The sequence below is a fragment of the Myotis myotis genome, unplaced genomic scaffold (assembly GCF_014108235.1).
Source record: "Myotis myotis isolate mMyoMyo1 unplaced genomic scaffold, mMyoMyo1.p scaffold_m19_p_12, whole genome shotgun sequence".
Lineage (NCBI taxonomy): Eukaryota > Metazoa > Chordata > Mammalia > Chiroptera > Vespertilionidae > Myotis > Myotis myotis.
In genome coordinates, this window is record NW_023416316.1 from 3,529,174 (window position 1) to 3,541,053 (window position 11,880).

General features: G+C 62.2%; 1 protein-coding gene across 1 annotated transcript; it reads left to right on the top strand.

Moving 5' to 3' along the window:
• The first annotated feature begins 1,341 nt into the window (after positions 1-1,341).
• On the top strand, positions 1,342-2,942 carry IER5L (immediate early response 5 like). The gene has a single exon (XM_036329397.1). The coding sequence runs from the start codon at positions 1,565-1,567 to the stop codon at positions 2,759-2,761; it is 1,197 nt and encodes a 398-aa protein (XP_036185290.1). The 5' UTR covers positions 1,342-1,564; the 3' UTR covers positions 2,762-2,942.
• The last annotated feature ends 8,938 nt before the right edge of the window (positions 2,943-11,880 follow it).

Consider the following 11,880-nt stretch of genomic DNA (forward strand, 5'->3'; position numbering starts at 1 on the left):
GAAAGAGGGGACGCGGAAGAAACCCCGAGGAGAGGGTGAAGCAGCAGGGAGCTCGCTCTGCCCCACCCCGGCCCCCACAGGGCCCACCTGCTCTCGGTCTATGTGAGGCCCTTTCTCCGTTAAAGGGCCAACTCAAGGACCCCTCCTCCAGCAAACCTCCTGACCACCCAAGGCACCTTGGACCCCCCTCTCAGAGCAGCAACCCCCGTCCTTCCAGGCCCCCCAGTCTAGAGCGCCCCAGAGATCATAGCCCTGTCCCCCTGTCCGATGTCTCAGTCCCCAGCTGGGAGGAGGGGGCCCACGAATGGTTCGGCACAAGAAGGGAAAATGTCAACAGAAATAAGTTGTCAAGTTGCGGCCCTCGGTACAGGCCTCCTGCCTGGGGCTCCCAGTCCTGGCCAGACCCCGCTCTGCCCCTTCCCAGCCGGGCTGCCCCCGGAGACTGGGTCCTGCTCTGCAGGCAGCCACAGTGAGGGCGGCGGGCGTTTCTGGCCAGGGCCTGCCCCATCCTAGGAACACAGTAAGGGCCCCTAGGGTCCTGATCAGTGAGGAAGGGAAGGGTACCGCACAGCGGTTAGGGCTCTCGCCTCGCTCTCACTCACGCGCTCTGGGCCTCAGCAGGTGGCAGGGCCCAGGCACTCGGTGGGGCATGACTCAGAGGAGACCAAATTCACGAGGCTGTGTTTTTCCCGTCAGGCAGATGGGGAAACGGCCCTTCCCCGAGGATTCATTCCCTGCGGCTCCTCGGCCAAAAAAGTCGAAGAGTCAGGCCCAACATTTGAGATGGTTGGGTACCTCCAAACCTTTCTCCCGCGAGGGCCCCTCAAGGTCAAGCCGGCGCCCCCCAACCCCCCCAGGCTCCTGCAAAGGCCTTGGCGCTCGCGGGTCACCCGGGGTGGACAGGGTGAGAAAAGAAGTGCGGTTTGGCCGGGAGCGGGGAGCCATGCGCACCTGCCGCAGGTGAGGACCAGCCGGGCGGGTGGGGGAGGGGGCGTCCCCGCGGCACGCTCATGAGCTCACCCCGGCTCCGAGAGGCTGTGCCGAGGGCGGCCGCGGCTCCAGCGTGGCTGCTGAGAGGGGCCCACGTTGCAGGCAGCAGCCCCAGCGCCTCCGAGTCCCGCGCAGCGCCGCGGCCCCAGGAGAACATTCGAGGCAGCAGCGGCGTTAGAAGCCCGGGGTCTGTTCGGTATTTGAATAGCACAAAGGAACCGCCTTGGTCTGATTGGCCAGCCCCGTGGCCCCGGGGCGGGCAGCGCCTGTCACTCGGGAGGCTCTGGGCACTCCGATTGGCTTATCGGGTATGGGGCGGAATCCGGACGCCCGGCTAAATAGCTGGGGCCGGGCCGGCCGAGGCTCATTGCTTTGGCGCCGTCTGGGGAGCACGGTCCTGCGGTTGGCGCGCAGCGCATGGTGGCAGCTCCTCTCGGAGCGCAGCCGACCCGCTGATCCGGGCTCCGTTTCCCCTGCCCAGCGCGCCCCGGCGGCCGGCTGGAGGCCGAAACAGCAGCCGCATTAGGAGCAGCAGCGGCCGCGGCTGCTCCGCCGCAGCCGTCTCCGCGGGAGCATGGAGTGCGCCCTGGACGCCCAGAGCCTGATCAGCATCTCCCTGCGCAAGATCCACAGCTCCCGGACCCAGCGCGGCGGCATCAAGCTGCACAAGAACCTCCTGGTATCCTACGTGCTCCGCAACGCGCGCCAGCTCTACCTGAGCGAGCGCTACGCCGAGCTCTACCGGCGCCAGCAGCAGCAGCAACAGCAGCAGCCGCCTCACCACCAGCACCAGCACCTCCCGTACGCGGCGCCGGGCATGCAGGCCAGCGCGGCCGACTTCGGCCCGCTCCAACTTGGTGGCGGCGGGGACGCGGAGGCGCGCGAGCCGGCCGCCCGGCACCAGCTGCACCAGCTTCACCAGCTCCACCAGCTGCACCTCCAGCAGCAGCTGCACCAGCACCAGCACCCGGCGCCCAGGGGCTGCGCGGCGGCGGCGGCCGGGGTGCCCGCGGGCGGCGCGGGGGCGCTCTCGGAGCTGCCCGGTTGCGCCGCGCTCCAGCCGCCGCACGGCGCGCCCCACCGCGGGCAGCCCTTGGAGCCGCTGCAGCCGAGTCCTGCGCCTCTGCCTCCGCCCGCGCCCGCCGCGCTCTGCCCGCGGGACCCTCGCGCCTCAGCCGCCTGCTCCGCGCCCCCAGGGGCCGCCCCTCAGGCTGCCGCCGCCGCCTCCCCTCCCGCCTCCCCGGCCCCCGCCTCCTCCCCTGGCTTCTACCGGAGCGCGTACCCGGCCCCCTCGGACTTCGGCGTGCACTGCAGCAGCCAGACCACCGTGCTGGACCTGGACACTCACGTGGTGACCACGGTGGAGAACGGCTACTTGCACCAGGACTGCTGCGCCTCCGCCCACTGCCCCTGCTGTGGCCACGGCGCCCCGGGACCCGGCCTGGCTTCCGCCGCCGGCTGCAAGCGCAAGTATTACCCTGGCCAGGAGGAGGAGGACGACGAGGACGCGGGCGACCTGGGAGCCGAGCCCCCCGGGGGCGCCCTGTTCGCCCCCTGCAAGCGCGCCCGCTTCGAGGACTTTTGCCCGGACTCGTCCCCGGACGCGTCCAACATCTCAAACTTGATCTCCATCTTTGGCTCAGGCTTCTCGGGGCTGGTGAGCCGACAGCCGGACTCCTCGGAGCAGCCGCCACCGCTCAACGGGCAGCTGTGCGCCAAGCAGGCGCTCGCCAGCCTCGGCGCCTGGACTCGAGCCATTGTCGCCTTCTAGGGACCCCCGAGGGCACGGGGACCCGGGGTCCCGCGGGGCTGGGGCCAGACAAAGACTCGGCCAAGGGGGCGAGAGGAGGGAAGGAACGGGTGCCCGGCCACTCGGGGCTGAGCGTGGGGACAAGCAGGGGAAGGCGGCGAATGTTTTATAAATTGTAAAATAAAAAAAAAAGAAATCTTAAGATCTTGGACTTTATTTTTACAGAGAGAAAAAGCGCCTATTTAAGTATGCTTTGTGTTTCTCCTCCTGTTTTTTTCTTTCTTTTTATTGTAGAGATTGCAGTGGTGTTTAGCGAGGAGCCAGCCACGTGAGGGAGGGCTGTTGCCCGGAGGAGGTGCGGGGCAGCCGGGGGCGAGGCCGGGCGCGCCGGGGGCGCCGCGCAGGAGGGCGCTGGGCCCGGGACGCTGATCCCAATCGGTTGTCAGACCCAGGAAGCCCGGCGCTGGGTCCTCCCGAGTCCCTCCACGGGGTGAGGAACGGGTCTTGTGAAATCCTCAGCAAAAACAAAGGCAAATTCTATCTCCGAAAGGGACGTTTGGGTCACATTTCCTCTCTGGGGGCGGCCTCCAAAGTTCGCAAAATGAGAAGGCAGAAATGAAAACACTTCAACTTTTTTTTTCTTTTTTTCCCGGCGGGTGTCTTGAACCCCTCCTCCCCGCCCTTCTGGCTCCGTTCTCTTCCCCTCCTCCGCTCGTCTCCTGGACTCAGGGGTGGCGCCGGACACCCCGACACTCTCGGACACTGTTTGGGGACGGGGTGGGGGGCGGGCACCTCGGACTACATTTCCCATCATGCCCCGCACTGCGGTCCTCACCAAACAAAAAAGGAAGTCGATTCCTTCACCTGGATCCCCGGCGGCCCGGAGGGAGGGAGGGAGGGCGGGGCCGGGACCGCCGCCTGCGTCGGAGACTTCACCAAGTTCCTGCTCAGATGTGGTGTTTGTGTCTGTGCTTCTAAGTTTCGCGGTCCCGGTTCAGCCTTCGGTTGCATTTCATGAAACCAGCATTGTTCGAGCCTGTGGTAACCCCGTCCTGTGTCTTCAGCTCGATAGATTTTGTTTAATTTAGAGCCTCTTGTTGTAAAAAGGTGGGCGTCTGCAGCCCCTCGGGTTCTCTGCCATCAGCCACATGTGAACTCCAAAACCAGTTGCCAACCCTTCCCTTCTCGGCCCTTCTCCCTCCGCCCCCTGTATTTTCGTGCATACTGAAATTGTACATCACCGGGTAAAACTGTTCAGATTGTTTAAATTTATAACCTTAATAAAAAGTCGATTATAGAGGATGGCGGTGCCTTGTTTTCAGGTCGGCCTGGAGGTGGGGAGCATTGAGGGAGGGGGGAGAGACCCCTCCCAGCTCTCCTGGCTTTAGACGGGCAGGGCCAGGAGTGGGAGCAGGAGGGAGTGGGGGAGGCTGGTTGTTGGGGATGAAGCCAGTGCTGCGGGCCTCGGGGTAGGGGGCCCCCTCCCGAAAAGAGACTGCCCCCCTCCAAAGAAAAAAACACCCCGGCCGTCCCGGGTCGCCTGCAGGAAGCCCAGCCAGCCTGCAGCACATTTCCTGCCCCGTCAGGGACCCAGGGCCTGGTTGGCCTCAAGTCTGAGCTCTCGCTGCAGCCGGGAAGAGCAGCCGGGAGGCGGGTGGGGTGGGGGAGGGGCTCTGGGCCACGCCCCCTCCGGCTCCTTGCCTCCGCCCGCACGTCGCAAGTCGCACGTCTAGGCTGGAACTTGGGGAAGTTTTTCGTTTTCTTTTCTTTCTTTCTTTTTTTTTTTTTAAGTTGAGTTTGTTATCACTGCTCCGTGCCACTTGGTGGTGTGCTGGCGGCGGCTCCCTCCCTCCTCGCGCCCCTCCCCTCTCCCTCTCCCCTCGCTCCGCCCGCCTCTCTCCCTCCCCCGTGGATGGAGCAGGAAGGCTCCGGGCGCGCTCTCCCCTCTGACCACCTACGGAATGACCTCAGAGTGGGAGACTGTGCCAAGGCCCCGAGGAGCAAGCTCGCCTTCTCCCCGCTGGAACCAACTCGCATCTGGAGCCGCGGCTCGGGCCCGGGGGCGCGCGGGGTGGTTCCAGCTTTGCAAACGGGGGGTAGCAGAGAAAGACGGGGGAAAAAGAAGGAAGGGAAAAACTGAAGTGGCTGCTTGCTGTCTGTTTGCTGTGTCTCTCGGTCTCTGTGGCGCGCTGTCTCCCCAATGCTCTCGCGCTCGCTGCCTCGCCCCTGCGCTCCCCTTTCCCGCACCAGCCACCCCCCCCCGCCCGCAGCACTCACGCCCCCCCCCCCCCCGCAGAGAGAGGAGAGGCTGCTTTCGAGGCCCCACCCCAGACTCCGACAGGCAAACGCAAGCCAGTCCTAGGGGTCCTCTCGGCTCTGGGTCCCGGTGTAGCGCGAGACGAAGTTCTTGGGGACACTCTGAGCGCGGGGGGCCGCCAAGGTCCGCGATGGGGGTGGGGGGAGAGGGAGGCTTTGGAGGCGTGAGTTACAGGAAGGAAAGGCACTACCTTCACACACACACACACACACACACACACACACACACACACACGAGCTGTTTCTCGGCACCCCCGGGAAGGGTCGGGAGCTTCCGGGGTGGGGGGCGTGTGTCTCCCCACTCCCCATCTTTCCCGGCTGAAGGCAGCGCTGTTGGATGCTTGCTTTTGACTCAATCCACCAAGCCAGTTGCCAGAGCTCCCCCTAGTGCCGCTTCCCCGCCTTGCAGCAACTGAGGCAGGGAGTGGGCGAGGCCGAGCCGGGGGCGACGGCACTGCGGGGGGCGGCTAGGCTCGCACCTGGGCGCCGCGCCGCGCGTGGGTCCTGCCCCGACGGGGGCGCGTGGCTGGGGCTGCGCGCGTCCCCGCCCCAAGCCTGCCTCGCGGAGCGGCACGTGGCCGGCCGCCTTTGTTGGGAGCGCCGACCTAGGCACGGCAGGGCCCGGCCGCTCAGGGGCTTGGGAGCCTCCGCCCCACTCTCTCCAGGTCCGTAGGGCTCGGAACTCCACAGGACCCCGACCAGGGCTCTCTGTCTGCCAGGGTTTCTGAGCTCCAGCTGCGCCCAGCGACATCGCATGGGGCGCAGTGACGGAGGGGCGGGGGCGGAGCGCTCTGGAGCTCCCAGAGGAGGGGTGTCCGCTCCCCTGATCTTTCCAGGGCCCAGGAAGCAGGGCAGCCGCCCCTAGCACGGTCCGCAGTGACCCAAAACAACCCACCGCCATCTGCCTCTCGCACTGAGGCATGGCGCACAAGACCAGCACAGCCCTGGCATCGCACTGCGCGCCACACGGGACCAACCAGCCGAGCGCACTGCCCCCACACCGACGCTCTAAGGGGCATCCTCCTCCACTCAGCGCCCCTCCCTCCAGTCCTAGCACCGCACGCAGCAAGTCCGCGGGAATATCCGGAGAGACTGTACCCCAGCACAGCACCGGGTGGGGGCGGGGGCGCACATGCCTGGCCTCGACAGTCTTCCAAAGGGGAGAGGGCAGGGGTCCACAGACAGCCCTTCTCCAATAAAAAGACCCGGTCAGACCACAAGAGCCCCCGACAGGACTTGGGGTGCTGCTTGGGGAGGTAGGGAGATTGGAAGAGACTGGAGGGCCCAGGGAATGACGGGAGGGGGGGGGGCTTCCAGAAAAGAGCAGCTCTGGAAGCCAGAGCTCCAGCAAGCCCTGGTGCCCCCGGTAGCCAGCACCCAGCACACCCACGGCCCCTAGAACACGGCAGGTCCCGCCCCTGGTACCTGGTGGAGGGCTCAGCCAGGCTCCCACCTGTGCTCCCAGGCAGGCGCCGCTGCTCCGATGACAACCCAGAGCCTGAAAGAGCCGCAGGCTGCCCTCCACAGCAGCCAGGGGCGGGGGCTACCCCGGCTCCCAGGGCAGCCACTGTGCCAGGCGCTGAGATCCCAGGCCCCTACGGTGTGTCCCTGGTGTCCCTCCATGCACCCGGGAGCGCTCCTTGCTGCGCCTCCATTGCTGAGCACAGGTGACAGCATCCACCTGGGGCCTGGCCCGTGCAGAGCGCCTGGCTGGCCGCCTGGGGAAACAAACAGCCTATAAAAGAGCAGTAAAGCCCCTGGTGTGGGTTCACTCAGGTTCCCAGCTCGTCTCTGAAACAGACACTGTGGCAGCCTTGTTTTAGAAACGAGAAAACTTCCGAAGAAGGGGCCAGTGTTCCTGTTGGGGTTCACAGTCCAGCGGGGAGAATGTAAAACAGGCCGCAGCACAGAGCGAGCAGGTGACCCTGGTGCTGGCTGAGTAGTTATGTTGCTAAGTCCCAGCTGAACCCAGACTAGCAGTTTAGGAGCACCCTCCACCCCCACCCCAGTGCTTGATGCTCTGCGTCCCAGAACCCAGGGATAAAGAGAGACAGGACAGTGCTCTGTGTCCCACCCACAGGGCGCGGCCTGGCCGTTTCCCGGTATTGCGCTCGGTAAGGGACAGCAGGCCTGCTGGAAGCAGCTCAGACAAAAGTGAGACTTCGTGGCTCCAGGCTCTAAACTGTGCAGTGGGCAGGGATGGAGCTGGCTTCAGGTACAACTGGATCCAGGCACACCCGCCCCCCCCCCTTCTCTCCTTCCCTCCCTCTCGCTGCCCTTGAGTCTCCCACTCTCCTTTGCAGACCCACTGCTCACTGGAGGCAGCTCCTGTCTTCCCACCTCGCAGCTTTGCCACCCAAGAGGGCTGCCTCTCCTATTTTCAACTCAGAGAATCTCAGGGAAAGACTGTCCTGTCCCAAACCTGTGGCCGGGGTTGGAGGGTGGCTGGTTGCCCCCGCTGGAAGCTCATGGGCAGAGAAGGGATGATCTTCCCAGAAAAATGTGGCAGCGGGTGACAGGCCAGCGCTGTCCCCCGGAGGAGGGGCCGCTGCAGCAGGCGTTTCCACGTGGGTCTTGGGGAGAAGCACAGGCGGGGCGCTTCGGGGCCTGGGGGACCGAGGGCAGCCCACACCGCTTTGGGGAGGCACTCTCCGTGCTCCCGCCAGGAATGAGGCTCAGGGCCATCTGGTGCCTTCCAGGTTTGCGCTCCGGCATCACCAGGGGAGGGAGGCCGCAGCTCCAGGGGCCGGGGCGGGTTCTCCCAGCGGGCTTTATGGCAGGGACACTGACAGGGGCCACCCTCAGGGGCACTGGGCATCCGCAAGCAGGCCAACGTGCAGGAACTTGGCTGGAGCTCATCCTGGCCCGCCAGGCACTCCGGACATCCTGAAAAGGCTTTGAGGGAGGCAAGGGGTTGGCCCGCAGGGGGAGAGGCCCGCCTTTACACCCCCAGCCGGCGGGGCCTGGGACGTTCGCGGAACAGGGAACGGTCTATTCCAATGTGCAGATATAAAAGGCTGATAGAAGCTTGACATGTTGAAATGGCTGTGGGATCACAGGTCACCTTTGTTTTATCACTCATGCATTTCTATATTTTCCAAATTTTCTACAATGAGCATGTATCACTTTTATATTTAGAAGAAAATTTAACACATATATTTTTCAAGGGAAAATTGTGACGTGACAGGTGCTGTAATCCATGTACAGCCCGCTCCAGAGCGTGCGTGGGGAAGCAGCTATGGTCACCCTGTCTGGGGCAGGCTCAACCCCAGAGGGACAGATGCTCGACCGGAAAGCCTTGACTCGCCAGAATGCGTTCTCTTTGTTAAAAGAAGTGTAAGACAAGCTCGCCCCGGGAACTTCGTGGAGTAGACCTTCTGGAAGGAGCTGTTTCACACTCACCTCTGACCCCATCCCAGCTCCATCCGGTCCTGCCCATCGGTCATCACAGAACAATTCACTCTGTTTCTAAATCTCCTGGCCTGTCAGAGGCAAATGTGCTGGAGACACTTTTTAGGCAACTTCGGCTGAAACCGATGAGAAGTGGCCGCACTCGGCCGAAGGAGCACTGGACCGGGAGTCTGGAGGCCCAGGGGCAGGTCCTGGCGCAGCCACAGGCTTACCTGGACCTGGGACCAGTCACTTTCCCAGCAGGCACACATTCCCTTCTCTGAGGAGGTAAGTGCAAGGAGAGAAGGAAGGTCCTAGACCCGTGTTGACACTCAGTAAGTCAAAGAGCAACCACTGTCCCCAGCCTGCTGTGAGCGGAGGCCTGTGTCCATCACAGCAAGGGAAATGCAGGTGGCAGTGTCCCACTCCACATCTGCCTATGAGCAGGGCCACCTGCCTACTCCACCTACTTATGCAGTAGCTATACATTCATTCATCCATATAATAAAAGCCTAATATGCAAATCGACTGAATGGCAGAACGACCGGTCTCTATGATGCACACTGACCACCAGGGGGCAGACGCTCAACGCAGGAGCTGCCCCCTGGTGGTCAGTGAGCTCCCACAGGGGGAGTGCTGCTCAGCCAGAAGCCGGGCTCGTGGCTGGTGAGTGCAGTGGCGGTGGCGGGAGCCTCTCCTGCCTCCTCTGTGGCAGTGCTAAGGATGTCCAACTGACAGCCATCAGTCAGACATCCCCCGAGGGGCTCCTGGACTGCGAGAGGGCGCAGGCCAGGCTGAGGGACACCTCCCCCCCTCCCTGGTGCACAAATTTTGTGCACTGGGCCTCTAGTTCAAATATATATTGAGTGCCTACATATGCCAGGCTCTGTACTAGGTAAGCATCAAGGGTGCAGCCATGAACAAGACAGACAAGGGCCCTGCCCTCATGGAGCTGACATTCTGTAGGGGAGATAATAAGCAAATGAACCGATAGGTAATTAGATAAATCTTATGGAAAATTAAAACAGGGCTAGAGAGAAGGTGATATATTTGAACTGAGACCTGAATGGCTCAGCTATGTTAGTCAGTATAGTATAGACTATGCTGTGATAACAAATTAATCCCAAATCTCAGAAATTTAACAACAACGATTGATTTTATGGAAAATCTGTCTACATCAGACAACTCTCCTTGCTGCTGTCTTCCATGTGGTGACTCGGCAATTCAGGAGTGAGGCGGTCCTGCAAGGGAGGTGAGTCCCCTCACACTCACTGCCCTTGGCCAAAGTAGCCCCATGACCCGCCTGACTGCAAGGGGCCTAGGAGGGCAGTGTTCCTGGGGCCCCGGGAAGGAAAGATGACACACAGACGGGTGAGCACTAGAAAGTTCTACCACACCAGCTGGACAAGCAAAGGTGGAAGAGTGCTCCAGGCAGAAGGAACAGCAGATGCAAAGACTAACACAGGAACAAATCTGGTGTGTTCGATGCATTGGAAGAAGGGTGACATGGCTGCGGGCAAGGGGGAGAGTGGCAGGAGACAGGGCCAGACAGGAAGGCAGGGATGAGACGATCTGGTTACAAGACCCATGAAGGAACTTCACACCTGCCTGCTCCGTGGGGGAGGGGGCCTGGGGGGCTGAGGGAGGGGACAAACCAGTAGAACCAGAGTCTGGGACAGCTGCCCCAACCAGTTCCCCCGGTCCTGCTGGGCAGGCCGCGTCCCCAGGCCAATCCGGGCTCTGTCTCTCTGCCCAGTGGACTGATCATGGACACACCATCTAAGGGGCCCTCAGCCAAGAGGGAGGATGGGCGTCTGCTCTGGGGCTGCATGCAGGCTCCGTGGGCGACATCCCTCCCTGGACGTTGTTAATATCAGATGAGTGAATGTGGAGCAGCAGACACAAGGCCAGGCACCAGAGGGCTTCCTGGGGCCACCCCCACCCAGGGCAGCCATCCGCAGCCCAGGCTCCTGGTCCCAAGCTCAGCTCAGCCTCCAGAGCCACACAGACCTGAGGACACACAGGGCTCTGCCGCTTTCTAGGGAACAATGGCTCTTCACGTCCCATCATGCAGTCCCCTCTCTTGTCTATAAAATGAGGAGGCGTGTGAGTGCCCGCCGGGCACACAGGAGGTGCCCAATACACAAGAGCCGCAATATCGTCACCAGTCGGTTCTGCCCAGAGAGCTTGTCCTCAGCTGCTGAACAAAACTGGTGACCTAAGCCCAGCGCGTGGCTCAGTGGGTTGATGTTTCTCTCTCTCCCTCTCCTTCCTCTGAAATCAATAAAAATGTATTTTTTTAAAAAAATGTTGACCTAAGAAGTAAGAAGATGCACCTTTTTCCAGAGAGACCCAATCAAGGTCTCTGTACTCTGGAGCCGGTGTTGGGGGGGCGGGGTGGGGGGGGACAGGAGCCGGGGGCAGTGGAAGAAGTGCCCTATAAACTTTGTTGGATTTTTTGTCTTCCCATGAATCGGCACTTGTGTTTTTAAAAAAGGTTCCTCTTCCAGAAGGTGTCCCAGTCACCAAGGTTGCGGGTTCCATCCCCAGTCAGGGCACATGCACAAATCAATCCATGAACACGTAAGTGAAACAACAAATCATTGTTTCTCTCTCTCTCTCTCTCTCTCTCTCTCTCTCTCTCTCTCTCTCTCTCTGCCTTCCTCTCTCTCTAAAGTCCATTTTTCTAAAATTTAAAGGAGAAGCAATTGGTGACTGTCTACCCTCCCTCAATCAGGCCCTTCCCCACCCCCACCCCCTGAGTCTCTAACTCCGCCCCAATCATGTCCTGATGTTTTTGAACATCCATGCACCTTCCCACTTTCACTCCCCAGTTCCCAGCCGGCCAGCCACCCTCCAGGCTCCTCCACACTCACACCAACACCCCACCCAGGGTGAAACTTGAGGGTCTCCTCTGATACCACATCAGCCAGCCTGGGAGCGTTCGGAGGGCGAAGGAAGAAGGCCCCCTTTGTTCAGAGAAAGCTCCGCGGTCTGAGATAAAAGACCCGCTGAGCACAGAACAGGTCCAGGTGGGGCGGGGCAGTTGGACCTCTCAGTGACCTGCAGGCGTTCGGATTGGACGGCCCGTCGCTGGTGCTTTCAGCCAAGAAAGGAAGCTGGTGTCCGGACGCCCAGGCCCGGCCCTCACCCCTGTGGGTTGCGCACTGTTCGGGCCTCAGCTTGAGCGAAGAGGGGATTACCTGGCTCGGACCTGGGAAGCCCATGGCGCTCTGGCTCCGGGCACGCTGGACCCAGAGGCTCACGTGGGGGCATCAGGCTGGTCACCGTCTCTCAGTGCCTCCTGCCTGTCCTGGGCCCCTTCGGCTTTCTCTGAGGGAGCAGGAGAGCCCCCGGCCAGGGTCGGCTTCACGAGTGACCCGTGCAGTCACGGGCCCGCATTCACGGGCCCCCTGCTTGGGGTTAACACTGCT

Bases quoted from the DNA above. Each gene is read 5' to 3' on its own strand.
- IER5L (XM_036329397.1), top strand. From the start codon at position 1,565: ATGGAGTGCGCCCTGGACGCCCAGAGCCTGATCAGCATCTCCCTGCGC.